The sequence below is a fragment of the Tachypleus tridentatus genome, chromosome 7 (genome assembly GCF_004210375.1).
Source record: "Tachypleus tridentatus isolate NWPU-2018 chromosome 7, ASM421037v1, whole genome shotgun sequence".
In the NCBI taxonomy this organism is placed as follows: Eukaryota; Metazoa; Arthropoda; class Merostomata; order Xiphosura; family Limulidae; genus Tachypleus; species Tachypleus tridentatus.
In genome coordinates, this window is record NC_134831.1 from 98,776,726 (window position 1) to 98,798,374 (window position 21,649).

The 21,649-nt window shown below is 34.8% G+C and overlaps 1 protein-coding gene across 3 annotated transcripts in view; it reads left to right on the forward strand.

Moving 5' to 3' along the window:
- The window catches only part of Ufd1 (ubiquitin fusion-degradation 1-like), a 38,409-nt gene that overhangs the window by 10,744 nt on the left and 6,016 nt on the right, over positions 1 to 21,649 (forward strand). For all 3 annotated transcript variants that reach the window (XM_076513248.1, XM_076513247.1, XM_076513246.1), the window contains 5 exons: positions 4,981 to 5,053; positions 5,580 to 5,648; positions 6,154 to 6,225; positions 14,897 to 14,947; positions 19,177 to 19,265. In XM_076513248.1, coding sequence (XP_076369363.1) covers positions 4,981 to 5,053; positions 5,580 to 5,648; positions 6,154 to 6,225; positions 14,897 to 14,947; positions 19,177 to 19,265 — 354 coding nt within the window. The remainder of the gene's footprint in view (positions 1 to 4,980; positions 5,054 to 5,579; positions 5,649 to 6,153; positions 6,226 to 14,896; positions 14,948 to 19,176; positions 19,266 to 21,649) is intronic.

Sequence of the window (21,649 nt, forward strand, 5' to 3'; positions counted from 1 at the left end):
GTTACACTACTAATTTAATCTTTTGTAAGTCCAGCAGTAGACATTTGTGCAATTGTATTATTTTATATTTAAAACAAGAAATACTGAACAAGTAATTTTATTTTCAGTAATTAGATTCATTTTTGGTTTCTCAATTTGTCAAAACTTCACTCATGCAAAACATTTTGCACTGACTAATCTTGTTCTCACACTTTCCAAAAACCCTGAACTATAACTCTTGAGGTGAGGTTTTGATTTCTGTACGGTTATGAATAATGTAATAGTTATATAATGTCTTAAATTGAGTTCAGTCTTGTGTCTTCTACACATGTTAACAGGTGATAACTGATAACTCTATGATCTGGAGAGGGGAGTTTTTAACACAGTTTGAATATTTATAATTCTGTGATGTCACAAAACAAGCTGAGTTTTGTACTTTATACATATCTTGGTAATACTGTGTCTCATTAACCTATATTTGGGATATTTATATAAATATGTTAAACATATTTGACTTAGAAGCTGTATGTTTTATATATGACCTCACATTCAACATTTTTTTATTGCTTAAGTTAATATATCCTATGAAATAAACATTTTACATGTTAATTTTTTTTCCTTATCTTGTTTTTTTCCAAATGATGTTCATTTCCAGAAACAGTAATTACTGAGATATATAAAGAGACACTAAGCCTCAAGCAAAATTACCATTATACTCATGCAAATAGATAAATTAAGGGTCTTAGAATTTTTTTGGGTGTGCCTCAAAGATTACTCGGTGATCATGATTCAGGAAATGGCCTGAACAAGGCCAGGCAGCTAGTGCACTCAGTTTTCAGTCTGTGGGTTATGGGTTTCAAATCTCCATCCAATGAAACATGTTTGCCCATTCAGTCATGAAGATGTTAAAATGTTTTGATACATCCAACTGTTTGTTGATAAAATAGTAATTTAACAGTTGGTGGTGGGTGATGACAAACTGCCTTTTCTCCAGTCCTTCACTGCTAAATTAAGGTTAGCAAGTGTAGATAAACCTCTTGTAGGTAGCTTTGCATGAAATTCAAAACAAATTATATCAATTCAAGAAATTGGAAACATTCATTACAGGCAGACAGAGTAACACAAACTGTTCTATACTCAGATGTGCCAGTGTGAAATTATTGTTTGACTATTATTGCCTAACTTTGTAAAATTGGAAACATTCATTACAGGCAGACAGAGTAACACAAACTGTTCTAAAGTCAGATGGGCCAGTGTAAAATTATTATGTTTGACTCTTAGTGCCTAACGTTGTAAAATTGGAAACATTCGTTACAGGCAGACAGAGTAACACAAACTGTTCTATACTCAGATGGGCCATTGTGAAATTATTATGTTTGACTATTATTGCCTAACTTTGTAAAATTGGAAACATTCATTACAGGCAGACAGAGTAACACAAACTGTTCTGTACTCAGATGGGCCAGTGTACAATTATTATGTTTGACTCTTATTGCCTAACTTTGTAAAATTGGAAACATTCGTTACAGGCAGACAGAGTAACACAAACTGTTCTATACTCAGATGGGCCAGTGTAAAATTATGTTTGACTCTTATTGCCTAACTTTGTAAAATTGGAAACATTCGTTACAGGCAGACAGAGTAACACAAACTGTTCTATACTCAGATGGGCCAGTATAAAATTATTATGTTTGACTCTTATTGCCTAACTTTGTAAAATTGGAAACATTCGTTACAGGCAGACAGAGTAACACAAACTGTTCTATACTCAGATGGACCAGTGTAAAATTATTATGTTTGACTCTTATTGCCTAACTTTGAAAATTGGAAACATTCGTTACAGGCAGACAGAGTAACACAAACTGTTCTATACTCAGATGGGCCAGTGTAAAATTATTATGTTTGACTCTTAGTGCCTAACGTTGTAAAATTGGAAACATTCGTTACAGGCAGACAGAGTAACACAAACTGTTCTATACTCAGATGGGCCATTGTGAAATTATTATGTTTGACTCTTATTGCCTAACTTTGTAAAATTGGAAACATTCGTTACAGGCAGACAGAGTAACACAAACTGTTCTATATTCAGATGGGCCAGTATAAAATTATTATGTTTGACTCTTATTGCCTAACTTTGTAAAATTGGAAACATTCGTTACAGGCAGACAGAGTAACACAAACTGTTCTATACTCAGATGGGCCAGTGTAAAATTATGTTTGACTCTTATTGCCTAACTTTGTAAAATTGGAAACATTCGTTACAGGCAGACAGAGTAACACAAACTGTTCTATACTCAGATGGACCACTGTAAAATTATTATGTTTGACTCTTATTGCCTAACTTTGAAAATTGGAAACATTCGTTACAGGCAGACAGAGTAACACAAACTGTTCTATACTCGGATGGACCAGTGTAAAATTATTATGTTTGACTCTTATTGCCTAACTTTGAAAATTGGAAACATTCGTTACAGGCAGACAGAGTAACACAAACTGTTCTATACTCAGATGGGCCATTGTGAAATTATTATGTTTGACTATTATTGCCTAACTTTGTAAAATTGGAAACATTCGTTACAGGCAGACAGAGTAACACAAACTGTTCTATACTCAGATGGGCCATTGTGAAATTATTATGTTTGACTATTATTGCCTAACTTTGTAAAATTGGAAACATTCGTTACAGGCAGACAGAGTAACACAAACTGTTCTGTACTCAGATGGGCCAGTGTACAATTATTATGTTTGACTCTTATTGCCTAACTTTGTAAAATTGGAAACATTCGTTACAGGCAGACAGAGTAACACAAACTGTTCTATACTCAGATGGGCCAGTGTAAAATTATGTTTGACTCTTATTGCCTAACTTTGTAAAATTGGAAACATTCGTTACAGGCAGACAGAGTAACACAAACTGTTCTATACTCAGATGGGCCAGTATAAAATTATTATGTTTGACTCTTATTGCCTAACATTGTAAAATTGGAAACATTCGTTACAGGCAGACAGAGTAACACAAACTGTTCTATACTCAGATGGGCCAGTGTAAAATTATGTTTGACTCTTATTGCCTAACTTTGTAAAATTGGAAACATTCGTTAGAGGCAGACAGAGTAACACAAACTGTTCTAAAGTCAAATGGGCCAGTGTAAAATTATTATGTTTGACTATTATTGCCTAACTTTGTAAAATTTTATTCAAAGTAGGTGTGTTTGTTTGTTTTTTACATGGACTTGTAATAATAGTAGTAGTGTAGTTTGTTTTTTGTATAAACTTATTACTCTTGTAATATAAAAATTCTTAAGCAGTGGAGTGGTAGTTTAAAACTTTATTACAAAATACATATGGTTGAGTATGTAATGTTAAAATGATTTTTAGGTCAGGTGACAGTTTCAGTTAATTTATGGTCATGGTGTAAGAGAGTGTATCAAAATTACATTTTGGAATTGTTTGGAATTTGGTAAATAATATGCTGGTATAGAAAAAAGTTTTTTTGAGTGGGGTTCTAACAACATTTTCTTATACAAAATATTCAAGCACTCAGATCATAAAAGTGAGTTTTGATTGGGGAATTAGAATTTCTTATACAAAATATTCAAGCACTCAGATCATAAAAGTGAGTTTTGATTGGGGAATTAGAATTTCTTATACAAAATATTCAAGCACTCAGATCATAAAAGTGAGTTTTGATTGGGGAATTAGAATTTCTTATACAAAATATTCAAGCACTCAGATCATAAAAGTGAGTTTTGATTGGGAATTAGAATTTCTTATACAAAATATTCAAGCACTCAGATCATAAAAGTGAGTTTTGATTGGGAATTAGAATTTCTTATACAAAATATTCAAGCACTCAGATCATAAAAGTGAGTTTTGATTGGGGAATTAGAATTTCTTATACAAAATATTCAAGCACTCAGATCATAAAAGTGAGTTTTGATTGGGGAATTAGAATTTCTTATACAAAATATTCAAGCACTCAGATCATAAAAGTGAGTTTTGATTGGGAATTAGAATTTCTTATACAAAATATTCAAGCACTCAGATCATAAAAGTGAGTTTTGATTGGGGAATTAGAATTTCTTATACAAAATATTCAAGCACTCAGATCATAAAAGTGAGTTTTGATTGGGGAATTAGAATTTCTTATACAAAATATTCAAGCACTCAGATCATAAAAGTGAGTTTTGATTGGGGAATTAGAATTTCTTATACAAAATATTCAAGCACTCAGATCATAAAAGTGAGTTTTGATTGGGGAATTAGAATTTCTTATACAAAATATTCAAGCACTCAGATCATAAAAGTGAGTTTTGATTGGGGAATTAGAATTTCTTAGTTACATGTAAAAGTTGTTTCCATTACATACCCATCCAACATTGGCATGCCTCAAGCACATGGAAAATTACTGTTATTCATGCCATCCAATGCAAAGGCATATTTGTAACTTTTCCAAAAAGTTTGTTATTTCTGTGTGATTAGGTTGGTTAAGGGGGTACTGAGAAACTGTTGTCCTCGTAAGTTAAATTGATTATAGAAAGCCTGCAGGGATCAGTGGTGGGTATTAGAGAAGGTCAACCTTATAACCGAGCCTTTTGCATTGGAAACTACATTGCAGTTCTATTGTTAAGGTGCATAGTGATCTAATAGTGTGTAAGTAGAGGTGACATGTACTGTCACAATGTGGTGATGATCCAAGTTCATTTCTGTATAACTTGTTCTGCCTTCACATGTACTTTCAAGAGAACTAGTGCTTTTTGAGCTAAGATTAACCAGTCTTAAAATATTACCCCCAGACTTTTTAAAGTTTTCCACATTAAATTATAATATTGATAATGTAGGAGTGTATTTAATAATTATTTTACCATTAATTGAAATGTCATTGTCAGATTTTTGTCATTTAATCCATGTATTGTTTGTTTCTTTATTTTAATTATAAGCTAGTATTCTGGTGTGTTTTTTTTTCTGTGCAAATGTGTGCATTTCTTAACATAAATTCAGCTTGGAAAATGCCCTTCGAAACTTTGCCTGTTTAACAGCAGGTGATATTATTGCTATTGAATATAACAACAAGGTACATTGTGCTTAACGTTATATTTATTGTAATAGTATATATAAAAATTAATTTATATCTCTGCTTAAATGCCAAAAGACATGGACATATCAGGATAAATATGGAAGAAAACTGTTACAGTTAACTTGATTCTACATGTCAGTTTTGAGTTGAGAATCTGGTGTGTATAACAAATCATGTTAAATTTGTTCAGAGAGACACTTTATTTAAAGTAATTACTTTGCTGCTGTAGAAAAAATCATTTTTTGTTGTTGTTTTTAGTAATTAAACATTTTTTCGAAGAATGTTGGGTCATTTTGGAAAACTTTGTTTTGTTAAGACGAACTGTTTTATGTATGAAGTAAGCCTTGTAACAAGAGTTCTTTATATTGAAGTAAGCTTGTATTTAAATGTTAGACTAACGACAGAAGTATGGTTTTGATGACTTAAACTTCAATGTTGCATCTTGTTATATGATTGCTACACCTAAAATAGGTTATGAAATATCATTTTAAAGACTTCTTATGTATGTTTGTATTTTGTATAGATCTATGAACTGTGTGTGTTAGAAACAAAACCTGGATCAGCAGTGTCAATAATTGAATGTGACATGAATGTAAGTCATATCTTTGAATTAATTGTGCATAAAAATGAGCAGTGTTATTATTATTATAATTGTAACATTACATTTCTAATATTATTTCAATTGTATGGTGTTAAATATAAATTGTGCCATGTTTTTCTGTCTCATTGATTATCATAGGATCAATTCAGTTTTATTATTTCTATGTAATCTTTGAATTATTGTTCATGTCACTCATCTAATTTTCATACACATTTTTCTGAAGTACTTGGAGATCCACAACTTGCTGATTATAGAGCTCCTAGTGACGTATTATTGCATTAAAAGTTAAACAAAATGACAAAAGTTTTGCCAATATTATAATTTATCTTACTAATTACAGCTTGAATCAACTTGTGTCTTTTATATGAAAATCAGTAGTTTCACCTGATGTTTTTGTCAGTTTTTATAGCAAGAAAAACAAGTGATATATTTGTTTATATTTTCCCAGAATTTAACACTTGTATACTAAGAAAAATACCCTTCATCCTTTATTTAGGTAGAATTTGCTGCTCCAGTTGGATACAAGGAACCTGAGAGAAAGCAATCACACCAAACCTCTTCACAAGAAGTATACTATTTTTTATTACTCTTTTTTTATATATACAGAAACTGATTCATGTTGAGGACCTGTTTCTATGAAATACAGAATTAGGCAGATTGACATGAATTTTCCCATTGATTTAAATTTTGTTATAAAGGGAAGATGCATATCTCTGGAATAATTTAGAATGTCTAAACTTAATCTAACTCAAATAAAGACAGAAAATAAATAAACCAATACAGAACAATCACATTTCAGGATTTTTAGTAGATTTGGCACTAAAATTATTACAGGGAATATCACTTGATACTAGCTAATAGGTAAGACGATACATGACTGAGGCCAAGGGACAGGTTGGCTTTTACTTGACTCCCAGAAGATGAAAAAATACCTGAATGGTGGTCTTGTTTTTGTCATTATGCAGTATGGGCCTAAGTGAATTATGTGAATGTTTTGTTTTTTGTATTTGCCACCAAAAACTATTTAATCAGATATTGTTCCTCGATATCTTAATAACTTGATATGGAATGACATAAATGGGAGAGTTACTGTTCTGAAATGTGTGATAAGTGCAGCTGAACTTAACACAAGATAGACTGTATCTGTAGTACAACAACCCTGTTTTCTGTTTAAAAAGTTAATAAACCCTTTGTTCAGACATAAGTGATAATATATGAAAACATTGAGAATGGAAAAAAGATTAAAATATTTTGAGAGAAATATGTTTTTTGCTTTTCTTGGGTCAATTGTAGTGTTGTGTTTGACATGTGCAATGTGGATCCAAATGTCTGTGGTGCACATCCTGTTCTTGTCAAGAAAAATATTGCTACAAAATTTGAGACCATTCTTACAGTAGCTCATGAGTTGGTTGTGGGTGTTGACTAGCTGCCTTCCCTCTGATCTCTCACTTGAAAGCTAACAATGACTGATACCAGTTTTACCTGGAATTCATCATAACCAACTAATGCTTGTTTCTGATGTTTTCAAGTAGTTATGAGTTATGCTTCTGTAATTACATTCAGTAGAACACTAAAAAAAGTGGTTGTCTTAGTTTCAAAAAATATAGTTCTAAATTCTCATGTAAAAAGTGTGTGTATGTGTGCACAAAATATTTATCTCTTGGGCTTTAATACCAAAAGGTCCATAGGGAATTACTGTTTTTTACTGAGACTTTTCTTGTGTCGTTTTAGCCGCTGAAGGTTGTATTCACCCACATGTATGTATGTGCACATTTGGTAGTGTGTTTTTTCAACAAGATGTCTTGAAAATGACTGAACGGATCCAACTTAGAAGTGATTAGTTTTTGGAGAGTTGCAGCAAAATAATAAAAATCCAATTTTTCATGCTGTTTATTGCTCTATAACTCAGTCAAAAATGATCAGATTTTGATGAAACTTAATGGGCCTTTGTAGAATATTATTCCTCGTTGTCCTACCAAAAATGGCTTGTGTCCATTAATAATGATGGACACAGAAACACAGTTATGTATATTTTGAGAGGTGAATATGTTCAATGCTGTGTGGCAAAGATATGCGATTTATTAAGTACCCTTCTATATGATAGGTGTGTGATTTACTGAGTGCCCTTCTGTATTATAGGTATGTGATTTACTGAGTACCCTTCTGTATTATAGGTATGTGATTTACTGAGTACCCTTTTGTAATACTCTTCCTCTTTAGTGTTGGTTCAGCCTTACTCCCCTTGGTGTGGATTCCTGTATGTGATGAAGGAACCTCCCAGGGAAGGTTCTGTTCTTTAGGATCTAAACATCCATCCACATGTTTGCTGTGTATGGTGACCCGTGAAATGGAGGAGAGGATCCTGATGGTTGAGGGGTCTGACCCTAACACATCACTTTGGCCATGAATTCCTGTAGATGGGTTGCCGTGGGGTGGGCCACCTAGAGTCAGTCAGCTGGTCCACTTGGGCTAGGGTTAACCAAGTACCAGTGTTGGGTGTTCTAGAAAGGTGTTGTGGACATTGTATCTGATGTTGGTGTTTGGGTATAGTGCTCATGAAACCTAGCATTGCTGCAGTGTCCTTGTTTGGCACTGTAGTACATCACCTCACAGGGCTTCATGGTGGGGTGGGGTCAGTGGGCACTGAAATGTAGCTTCTTTGTCATGGATACCCCTCTATCTAACAAAATAAATAAAAATGAAAGAATTGGGGAACAAAAAAGATCATTGGAAAATGACCATGCATGGACGACTCTGTACAGTCAATGTTACAGCCAGATTTTGCAACATGATTTCTGAGAAATACTTGGGGCAGATGTCTCCATTTTTCATTCAGAAAGGATTAGAGGGACTTGCTGGCTCTTCAAAGTTAGTAAAGAAGTTGTGCTCTCAAGATATTTTTGTAGAAACATCTTCACCGCAGCATACCAAACTCCTGTTGAAATCAAAAACCATTGGGGATATACTCCTTGAGGTTACTCCCCATGTGACTTTGAATTCTTCCAGAGGAGTTAGTTGAGAGGGATTTAAAGAACATTCTCGAGTCATAAATCCTCGCTGGTTTCTCCAGCAAAAGCATTACTACGCTATGCTGAATCTTCACCCGTAAAGACAGAATTATGGACCCTACCAATGTTCTGATACTAACGTTTACATCACCACGTCCTCCTGCCACAGGCAAAACAGGTTATCTGAACTGCAAGGTATGGCCTTACATTCCTAACCCCCTCAGATGTTTCCAATGTCAGCAGTTTGGTCACTAAAAAACATCATGTCATGGTTCTTTGGTATGTGCTCATTGTGGTGGTAAAGGCGATAATGCTTCCAAGTGTAACCTGGAACCACACTGTGTTAACTGAAGTGGCTCACACCTCTCTTACTCTATTTCTTGACCTAAATGGGTAGAAGACAAAGAGGTACAACGCTTCAAGACTTCATAATATCACCTACTCAGAAATTACTGTCCCCAACTCTATCTTGGACATATGCTGCTGCACTCCATTCCCCTCCCACAGTGGGAGTGTAGAGAGATCTTTCCATGCCTCTAACAGAGTCATTTACAAAACAACTTAAGAATCTCGTGCCCACCATAATTAAAGAAGCTAATGCATCTGTGTCTGCATCTTTGTTCCTACCACTCCTTCCAGTGATTGCCCAGTTTCACTTTCTTCAGGTTCAAATGTTTTCTCAGGTCCATTCTCTTCTGCAGCCCCGAAAAGTAAATTGACCATTTGTTCATGCCCTCAGTCATTGGAATCTTTATCCACAGACAGAGACCTACCTACCCGACCCAGGGCAGGATCCATGGATGTTGGTAGATCTTCGTCCAATAAAGAAAACAAATGTGGTTGCAAACAGATCTCCCCGCTACATTCTCCTCCACTTATAAATAACAATGGTCATTCTAATCCAGTAGAACTATTGAGGTTTTTTGATCAAATACAGATGACATCAAAGATTTGTTTGTTCTTACCATCCCATGTATCTCTCCTCATTAGAAACGTTTCTGAAACCTGCTGATATAGTCACTTTTCAGCAGTTTTCCATGTAGAAACATGTTGTGATGGACAAGTGCATGGTGGGGTGGCATTTTTGGTTGATCAGTGTGTGCCCACCCTGTCCTTGTCACTCGATATACCCTTGGATACTGTAGCCATCCATGTTTCCTGGGGTCATGTCATCACTATTTGTTCTCTCTACCTGCCTCCTGAAGTGATCTGTAATAAGTCAGACATTGATGCCCTCATTGAGCAGTTACCATCCCCCTTTTTACTACTGGGGGATTTTAATGGACATAATCCCATTTGGAGTGGTGCTTGTATTGATGGGAGGAGTGAAGCTATGCAGCATATGCTCTTGGAACACAACCTGTTTATCTTCAGTACTGGTTCTTATGCTTATTTTCATGCACCTAGTCAGTCTTTTACTGCTATAGATCTTTCTATCTGCTCCCCTTCACTTTTCATTTACTTTTCTTGGAGAGTTGATGGTAATCCACAGGGCAGTGATCATTTTCCTATCATTTTGAGAGAGACTAGATGTGGTTGATGCTATCTGACCTGCATGCCTCAATGAAAATTGGACCAGGTTAACTGCATTTCTTTCACCACTCTCTCAGGACTTGATCCTGCCATCATATGTAAGCCATCGATAGATGACTGTGTGGCAGCAGTAACCGACTATTGTCCAGGCAGCTAACTCAGTGTATTCTTAAAACCTTGACACGTTTCCCACAGTATCCTTATCCTTGGTGGAATCCTGCCTGCCACATGACAAGAAAAGCTCAAAAAACAGGCTTGGGATACCTTTCATAGATATCCCACACTTTTAAATCACATTGCATTTCAGCAGGCCTATGCTCATGCTTAGCAGGTCAGACATCAAAGCCAGAAGGAACCTTGGATTAAATACACCTCTAGCATTCTTTCTACTACCAGTTCCAAAGTCATATGAGACAATATTTGAAAGGTTATTGGCCAGATTTCTTCTTCACTCCTTTCAATCTTGTTCTCTGTTTGCCAGAAGTTTGTTGATACCAATAGCATCTCTAATACTCTCAGCAAAAGCTTTTCCCATGCATCTAGCACTTCTCTTCATCCTCCATCTTCTTAGCCATCAAAACATGAGCAGGAGGATCACCTCTTTTCTTTTAGGCTGATCGTTTCTGTGACTGTAATCACCCCTTTACACTGGTGGAGCTTAAACATGTTCATATTGGTCTGGCAGTATATCAATCAGACCTGATTACAATCATTATGAGATGGTGTGCCAACTCTCTTCTGCCTCTGTTGCTGTTCTTCTGATTGTTTTTAACCAGATCTGTCAGGAGAATGTTTTTTCTGATGCTTGGCACTGTGCTGTTGTACTCCCTTTTCCAGTTCTTCTGGGTACCAGGCTATGTGAGTATTCACAGGAATGAGCTCACTGACACTGCAACTAAATCTATCTGCTCTGGCACTATCACTGCTGTGCCTATTCCATACATGGAGTGTGGTTCTGTATTCAAGGCTCAGCTTTGTGCCAGTTGGCAGTCAACTTGGAGTGAGCAACATGAAAACAAGCTTTTCCAAATAGAACTCTCTATTGGACTTTGGCCGTCTTGTTTCCTTAAGGATCAGAAAGAGGAACTTGTTCTGACTAGATTACGCATTGGTCACAATTTCTTAACTCATTGTTTTCTTTTATCTGGAACTGATGTAACAATGTGTTGTCTGTGTAACACTCAGGTCACAATAAGCCACGTTTTACTGTCTTGCTGTCGTTATGACTCTCAATGACAGCACCATTTTAGACGTGTTTTGTCTTAAGGTTTACCCATAACGTTGGACAGTGTCATTGGCAATGGTGACACTGTCCACCCTTACAAATGTTTTTAGTTTTTTAAAGGCCGTTGATCTTTTTAACACCATTTAAGTTTTCAATTCATAAATTAGACATTTTTTTATGATTCCTTTTTGAAGTACAACTAGTTCAATATGAAATTAGAATATGGGTGTAACATCAAATAGCTCAAAACCATGACTGGAAAGGCCAACTTCAGTTAACTAATGCTGATGTTTTAACTTACCTGTAAATCATCCTGGTGAGTTATGACTATTCAACTTATTCTACAGAATGTCCTTTAAAACTAATATTACTGTAACTTCTCTCTCACTGCTGTACAAGAAATATAAAAAATTGGATTTCATGCTGTTTAAGTTTTACTTCAAAAATTCAACTTTGTTTTAACTTGTTTCTTTTTTACAAATTTTAATACTTTTACGTTACTTTTAATGTTTCACTGGATATTTGACATAGATAGCCTAGTTGCTTTATGCCATAAAATCCAAACCCACCCACTGACTCAGTCTTACCTCAGACTAGAGAGTTTAATGTCTTTACAGTATTGTGCAGTTTGGTATGATATTTAATGTTTTACTGGATATTTGGCATAGATAGCCTAGTTGCTTGATGCCATAAAATGCCAAACCCACCCACTGTCTCAGTCTTACCTCAGACTAGAGAGTATAATGTCTTTACAGTATTGTGCAGTTTGGTATGACATCTTAGAGGATTAAATATTGCCCTATGTTTTGTAAAAATGTTCCTTTCTGATTGTGTTTTTACTATTTTCTCCTAAGGAAATACGAGGTCTGTTCAAAAAATATGCGGACTGTTTGAATTGCGCGGCTTCAGTTGGTTCCAGGGGAATCCACTTGGTGTTGCTAGGTTCGCACAGATCAGCTGATTACGACGCCATTTCCCGATTGCAGATATCTTCATTTGTGTATTAGCTACGCGGTTTTAAGTGAAGTGCGATTTTTTTCGTTTGGCAGATTTCAGAATGAATGACCTGAAGGAGCAACGACTTGCTGTGAAATTTTGTGTTAAACTTGGAAAATCTGTGACTGAAACTTTTGCTGTGCTTAACACGGCTTACGGTGATGTTGCTACAAAGCGTACGGTATGTTTCAAGTGGCATGAATGTTTTAAGGATGGTCGACAGTCCATTGATGACGATGAGCGTCCTGGACGTCCTTCCACATCGACAAAATCAACATCCTGGTGCGGGCAAATCAACGTCTGACTGTCAGGGAGCTTGCTGAAGAGTGTGGGATATCAGTTGGATCTTGTTACGAGATTTTGATTGAAAAATTGAAGATGCACCACATTGCTGCGAAATTTGTGCCACAACTGATGACGGACGAACAAAAAGCCCATCACGTCCAGGTTTGTCAGGAACTGCTTGATCGTTCAGACGAAGATGAAAACTTCTTGTCAAGGATCATAACAGGTGATGAATCATGGGTTTACGGTTATGACATTCAAACGAAGGTCCAATCTTCCCAGAGGATGGGTGAAACATCCCCCAGACCCAAAAAATCTCGCCAAGTTTGATCCAAGGTCAAGGTGATGCTGACAGTTTTCTTCGATGCTAAGGGTGTTGTTCACCACGAGTACCTCCCCGAAGGCTCCACAGTGAACCAGACTTAATACATTGAAGTTCTGAAACGTCTGAGGGACGCCATCCGTCGCAAAAGGCCAGAAATGTGGAGGAGTGGTGACTGGTTTTTCCATCACGACAACGCTCCAGCCCATTTAGCCCTCAGAACTCGTGAGTTTTTGGCCAAACACTCAATCACTGTTCTTCCCTACTTACCTGATCTTGCTCCTTGCGATTTTTTCTTGTTCCCCAAACTCAAAAGACCCTTGAAAGGAAGAAGATTTGAGACAATTCCCAAGATTAAGGCAAATGTGACGAAGGAGCTGGAGGACATTACAAAAGTAGCGTACCAGGACTGTTTCAACAAGTGGAAACATCGTTGGGATAAGTGTGTACATTGGGGAGGAGAAGACTTTGAAGGGGTCCCAGACCTGTAACTTCTAAATAAAGTACATTTTATTTTATGACGTCAGTCCGCGTATTTTTTGAACAGACCTCATATCTTGTTACATAGCTGTATGTTTGTTTTTACCAACATTTTTAACTGTTTTTCACTGAAACATGGAACTGAAACAATTAATATTTTATAACAATTAAGCATGAAAAGACCTTCAGAACCAATGTTGTTCCTTCTGTTGGATAAATCCTTTAAAAAAAAACTGATTTTCATTTTAGATTGAAGGCTTGGGGAATTTGAAGTTTTAATCACCCATGCTAGAAAGTTTTTATAATGAAAATGTCATGTCTTCAGACATTTTTTTTAATTTCCTTGATTGGGTGTTTATTGAGTTTTTTTTTTTTCTTTTAGAAAATTTAAAAAAAAGTTCATGCCAAAAGTATCCTAGAGGGCAAAATACGCTTAAGTTAAACAAAGCAAAATTATGACCATATTGAAACTGACTGGGCATTGAAAGTTGGCTGCAGGTGTGGTGAAATGTACATACATCTCCATTGACTATTCAACTGGTTCTGTTTTTATAAACATAGTGAGGACATTTTGTTTTGAATGAATAAGTTCCAAAACATTGACTATTCAACTGGTTCTGTTTTTATAAACATAGTTAGGACATTTTGTTTTGAATGAATAAGTTCCAAATCAGTTAGTTTCTCACTGTTCAATTAACTCTCAAGTAATTACACTCCAAACATGAGAGATCACCTGGATGGGCATGTGACACAAGAAAGTTTTATCCATAAATCATAAATGTGTCCCTGAGAGAGACAGTTGCATGTTTCAATAAACGAATCTCAAGTATTGAAATATAGAAGAGTAATCCATAAAGTCTTAACTTTTGTGACTTGAACACAATATTTATAGTGAAGTGCAGAAGCTAATATTACTTGTGAACAAGAAGATTGAGAGTGGTTACATGTGGTTCATACTAACGAGTTTTGACCTTTGTTTATGGTGTTAACAGGAAATTAGTTATCAAAATCACTACAAGGATATACTTGAGGGCTATGTAAATGTTTTGTTTTTTGAAGAACAATTTGATTTTAGTTTTCACAATTTAGAGAAAAACTTTAAGCTGTAAGAATTCAGTTTGTCTTTAAAGTAGAATTGTTTTTTCCATTTCAAGCTTACTTTTTATTTTATAAATATGAAAACTCATAAACCAAGAATAAAAATATGAAGTCTAATGTATATTTAAAAGTAGCATTGCTATGATGAAAACTCCGTGGATTTTGTTTAAAATGTGTTGACTGTCAAAGAAGTGACTTCTGGTTGTAATAATTATTACACCTATTATATATTAAAGTTTTGGAAAATAAATGTTGATGAAAACTTGTATACATTTCTCTCTCTCATTTTCAGGAAATGAATTTTGACATCAACAACTTGCAAGTTGATAATCCAGAATTTGTGGTAAGTTAACTGTGTATTCCACTAAATGTATGATTTAAAAGCTGTATTCTTTCTAGAAGTGGTTGTATTATTAGTCAAGAAATTCAGTATATGGGCCCGGCATGGCCAGATGGGTTAAGGCGTTCGACTCGTAATCTGAGGGTCACAGGTTTGAATCCCCGTCATACCAAATATGCTGACCCTTTCAGCTGTGAGGGTGTTATAATGTGGTGGTCAAGCTCACTATTCATTGGTAAAAGTGTAGCCCCAGAGTTGGCAGTAGGTGGTGATGACTAGCTGTCTTCCCTCTAGTCTTACACTGCTAAATTAGGGACGGCTAGTGCAAATAGCCCTTGTGTGGCTTTGCACGAAATTCAAAAACAATCAAACAATTTGGTATATGTTTTATATATAATGGTAAATATGTGATCAAAACATTCACTTTTGAAAGAAAGTGTGAAGCTTTGATGTATGCTGATTTCAAGTCTTAAGTGAGTTGGATGTTTTGATCAGCCCTCCTCCTTTATAAAAATGAGGGTAAGACATATCCCAATACCATTTATTTATTTATACATGAAGCAAGGTATGTTATATGACATTTTGCTTTGTTTTTCATCATCATTTTCTTATAATCCACTTTTGTTATCTGATGTTGAAAGACATCTGTCCAAGAACATAAGATTCATTTTGTATAATTCAATGAGATTTTGAGATAGTCCCCTATTCTTATGGCTGATCTCTGCTTTTATTTTTGGCTGGATCTGTCAGAGCTGGGTGATAATAGAATTTGATTAATTATCAAGTTTTGTTAATGGTCGTGCTACTGCTAGCCTTGATAGAAATAGCATTAACAGATATGTTATACTAATAAATTTCTTTGTAACTGTTGTATAATGCATGTAGGAATTTTAAAACTTTAGAAACATAAATTAGCTATATAAAAACAAACTCGAAGAACTCATGACAAACAGTCTGTTTTCTCACGATGTTAATTGAAATAACATTAAGTCGAGCAGATATTTGAATAATACATTATACCTAAATTTAGGAGAGTATATAAGAAATATTTAATAATTTTGTGTTAACTGTAGATGGAGATTCCGGTCCAGGGATTGCAAAATTTTACTGCATGAAACTTGTTTTAAATGCAAAAGGATAAATAGGTGGCAGCACCTCGTATACTAACTGTTGGATAGAGAAATTTTGTATTGTGTAGAATATGGAAGTGTATATAATCATATGAACAATGTTTCATTACTGTGTTCTTGGTGGTGTTAGGTTTGACTCTTTGCAACATGTATAGATTTATTTAAAGCCTGGTGCTTTCAGTGTAGTTTTTATAGTGTGTAACATAAAATACAATTATAAATTTTTATGATTATTATACACTAGGTTATTTCCAATTTATATTAATTATATTCAACTAATTGATTATTTTTTACTTGAGATTTGGATAGTTAAAACAGTTAAATAACTTCACTTATGTGAGTAAATTCCTGGTCAACTTACCTGAAAGCACAACAGATAAAACTGGCTAATTAATTAACTACAATCTAACTTAATATTCATGAGAAGCTAGTTTGATCAAGTAATTTCTGACTTGAATAAGCAACAAGCAAGTTGAAAGACACTCGTAAAACATGCAAGAAAGTGACTGTAATGAAATGACTGGTAATTAATTAGTGTGTGTGTATATAAATTGTCATTATTCTAGTACATACACAAAACACATTTTCTTGAGTGAGGTGTAATGCATCTTATACATAACTATTTCTTCAGTATATTGTTAGTTTTCCAAGAAATTGAAATCTTTATCATATTACAATAATATTTTGTTCTATAAAATTCCAGTCTTTCTCTAACCTTGGTACAGATGTATATTAAATGGCTTATTAAAACACAAATAATAAACCTTTTATTAGTTGACAGATGTTGGTTAGTTAAATTTTAAGATATAAGAAGAACTACTGATGTTATTACCAGTCAGTGATTTGGGATGTAGCTTTTTGGGTAAAATATTTGGCAATGGTACCTGTAGATATCCATGTTTAAAGACATATCAAAACAGATTAATTATGTCACAACCATTTTCTAGGGGCATGGGAGATATTAATACATCAGGAAGATGTTGTGCCTTGTTCTACCAAATAAAACATCCAATGATAAAATATTAAAATAGTGTTAGGGTATAAATTTTAAAAGATAATAAAATATTTCATCACAATGCCAGGTTAAGCGTACAAATAATATAAATTATATCACACAGTACTGAAAGTCATTATATAAGGTTTATTTTTATACCATTTTTTATGAAGGTATCACAAAAACTGACAGTTTCTACAGTTTTTTCCATTTTCGAACAGCATTCTGTGGAACTTTTTTTTAACCTAGGTTACCCATGAATATCCATGCATAAGTGCATTTTTTTTCCACAACTGTACATTTACTTGTAACGAACCAATGCATTAAAACTATGTTTTGTTATACCATAAGGAAGGATAGCTCAAATTTCTAGGCCCATTTCTGGGAATGGTCACAGTACAATATTCCTTTTTGGACAATAATCACAGTACTTTACAATAATTAGTTCATTGTAGGTATAACATTACAAATTTCTACTAATTATTATTACAAAAATTGTAGCTAGTGTATAGAACAGTGTCTGTTATAAAATTACATTTAGATTACCTTATATAATATTTTTATTTATGCTTTCCCTGATATCAAACTTGTTTAGTACATATGTATAACCTCTAGAACATTCTTGCATTTCCTAAATTCAAGACTTTAGTTTTTCTTTTAGTATTGAAGGAAATAGGCTTAAGTTGTCTTCAACAAAGAATCAAGCCATTTTTGGACATTTTTTATGAGCATCATTCTGTTGTATGTATAGTTAAACACATTGAAAGAAGTACACACTACATGGCCAAAAGTGTGTGGACACCCCTTTTAATTAGTGGATTCGCCTATTTCATCCACACCCATTGCTAACAGGTGCATAAAATCAAGCATACAGCCATGCAATCTCCGAAGAAAAACATTGGTAGTAGAATGGGTCGTACTGAAGAGCTCAATGACTTTCAACGTGGCACTGTCGTAGGATACCACTTGTCCAGTAAGTCAGTTCGTCAAATTTCTGTCCTGATGGAGCTGCCTCAGTCAACTGTAAGTGTTATTGTGAAGTAGAAACGTCTAGGAGCAACAACAACTCAGCCACGAAGCACTAGGCCACACAAGTTCACAGAATGAGACTGCTGAGTGGTGAAGCGTGTAGCACGTAAAAATCATTTGTCTACAGTTGCAACATTCACCATCAAATTCCAAAGTGCCTCCGGAAGCAACGTCATCACAAAAACTGTTTGTTGGGAACTTCATGAAATGGGTTTCCATGGCCGAGCAGCCACACACAAGCCTAACATCACCATATGCAATGCCAAGCATCCTGCCTAAATGCATAATGCCAACTGCACAGTTTTGTGGAGGAAGAATAATGGTCTGGGGCTGTTTTTCTTTGTTTGGGCTTTGCTCTTTAGTTCCAGTGAAGGGAAATCTTAATGTAAAGCATACAATGACATTCTAGAGAATAGCGTGTTTCCAACTTTGTGGCAAGAGTTTGGGGAAGGCTCTTTTTGTTTCAGCATGACAATGCCCCATCCACAAAGTGAGTCCATAAAGACATGTGTTGTTGTGGTTGGTGTGTGAAGAACTTGACTGGCCTCCACAGAGTCCTGACCTCAATCCCATTGAACACCTTTGGGATGAATTGTAATGCCGACCATGAGCGAGGCCTTCTCGCCCGACATCAGTGCCCGACCTCTGATGTGGCTGAATAGGAGAGAATCACCACAGCCATGCTCCAAATTCTAGTGAAAACCCTTCCCAGAAGAGTGGAGGCTGTTATAGCAGCAAAGGGGGACCAACTCCATATTAATGGCCATGGTTTTGGAATGAGATATTCAACAAACACATATGGATATGATAGTCAGATGTCCACAGATCATGTAGTGTAGCTTACCAAACATAAATACATAAGTTCATCTTATGGCTTATTTCTGTGTTTGTGCTGTTCATGTTTGAGCTTTATGGAAAAAGATTTAAATATAAATGTAGTAGCAAGCAATGGTAAGAAAATGTAAGATTTTTAAATTATCTTTCAAAGTATGATCACAAACAACAAAGATGGATAGGTATGAGAGCCCCATAGTGTTGTTTTCTGTGTATACAATCCTCTATGTGTTATTCTTTTGCAGGCTTTCAGCGGAAAAGGAAACAGGTTAGATGGGAAGAAAAAAGGAACAGACCCATTAGTTTCCTCAACCAACAGGTTTCCTCAAAAAAGGTATATCTTATCTCTGTGGTACAACTGTGGTTTTTTTAAAAATAAAAAGCAGTTACAGTAGCAATAGTGGGAAGGAATGTAATGAAAACTGTTTGAAACTGGAAATAATTGAACAAATCAGTCTTCTACTATTGTTTAACAGACTTTTGTCTGCTATTGTTTAACAGACTTGTCTGCTATTGTTTAACAGACTTCTGTTGCAAGAATTTCTTTTATTTTTCAGAGTTGAAATACTTTTTTGACTGTGGTGAATATTGCATAAAACCATTGAAAATATTCTATACATATAACATTTTTAAATATTATTACATCTTTCAAATCTATATTCTGTATGAGCCTGACCTCACTTTACTTGAAATGTTATACTTATTAACAACAATTTTCAAATAAGTACTTGGATTGAAATGGAAAAACTTAAAATTAACAACACTTTCCAAATAAGTACCAGGTGGTTAAGGCACTCGACCTGTAATCTGAAGGTCACTGGTTTTAATCCACATCCCACAAAACATGCTTGTCCTTTCAGCCGTGGGGGGGCATTATAATGTGATGGTCAATCCCACTGTTTGTTGGTAAAAGAGTAGCCCAAGAGTTGATGGTGGGTGTGATGACTGGCTGCTTCCCTCTAGTCTTACACTGTAAAATGAGGAATGGCTAGCGCAGATAGCCCTCGTGTAGCTTTACGTGAAATTCAAAACAAACCATACAAATAAGTACTTGGATTGAAGTAGAAAAATTTAACCTTGATACTACATACAGCAGGGGTTCCCAACCTTTTTGCACTCGCGACATGAAAATGTAATTGATGAAATAAAATTAATGTCATCCCAAGCTACTTCTAACAAGGCTATGCAACTCCCCTGCCAAGGCTTCGCAACCCCCCTGCCAAGACCCCAGGGGTCACAACCCACCGGTTGGGGAACCCTGACATACAGGATACATTTTATTTTTTTCACACTTATCTAAACTGCTTATCCCCAAATTACTTGACTTTGTTTATTTCAGAAACCCTAATAAAATATGAGTTACGCTAAGATGTTTCACTAAACATTGTGTTGATATTATCCTTAATAAACTGTTTACTTTGTGTCTTTTTTTCATGTTTAAAATAAGTGATTTTATGAAACTTTATTAACAGTTTTAACACTTAGAGTTGTGATTTGCTAAAACATAAAATCACTAAGTATATGATACATAGTACTGAATGGTTGAAACATTAGTTGATATGAGAGCTCCAAAATATCTTAACTAATATTGATGGGCCCGGAATGGCCAAGCGTGTTAAGGCATTCGACTCGTAATCTGAGGGTCGGGTTTTGAATCCTAGTCGCACCAAACATGCTCACTCTTTCAGCCGTGGGGGTGTTATAATTTGACAGTCAATCTCATTGTTTGTTGCTAAAAGAGTAGCCCAAGAGTTGGCGGTGGGTGGTGATGACTAGCTGCCTTTCCTCTTGTCTTACACTGCTAAATTAGGAACAGCTAGTGTGGAAATAGCCCTCGAGTAGCTTTGCACGAAATTCAGAAAAACAAACAAAATTAATATTGAAACAGATGTTTTTTGTAAAATTGTATAATTTCTTTCATAGCTTTGAATTTAATTTTTGATTTTAACTTAAGTCAGTAAATTTTGCTGAAAAGCATTTATACGTTAAAAAAATCTTAAATTGGAAGTTATTTGACAATGTTGAAGTATTAAAAGATCACAACCATATATATACTAAAATATTACTTCAGTAACAATATAGATCAAGATAAAACTATATATCATGCCTTATCCAGGTGTGTATTTTTGTGTATATTATTTCTCACAGTCGTGTTTCCTAGGATATTTTATTGTTTTAATATTACTGTTTTCCTTAACGTATGCCTCTAATAGTTTTAAATATTATAAATTACATTGTTTATTTTCCTATCAATAGATAATTTTGTTTATAAAACGGTTTGAATCATGCTCAAAATTCAGTGTTGATAAAACGTTTTTTTTTTTTTAAACTATCTAGAGTGTATTTAAAAATCATAAATTAAAGCTATATATTTTATGGTAAAAGAATTTTATATGCAAAAATGACTCGTTTGGGTTGAGAAAATATTTTACATAGAAGAGCGAACAACGTTTCAACCTTCTATGTAAAATATTTTCTCAACCCAAACGAGCCGTTTTTGCATATAAATTTCTCAACAAGTGGGTTTTTTGACATCACTGATGGTAAAAGAATGTCCTACTCTTATTGTGGTTGCCTGTAGTATTAGACCATGGATTTCTGAAGCCAGAAATATTGTTTTATGTCAGATTTCTATACTACTGATATTGTTTTACATCACAGATTTCCATACTACTGATATCATTATATATGCAAAAACGGCTCGTTTGGGTTTAGAAC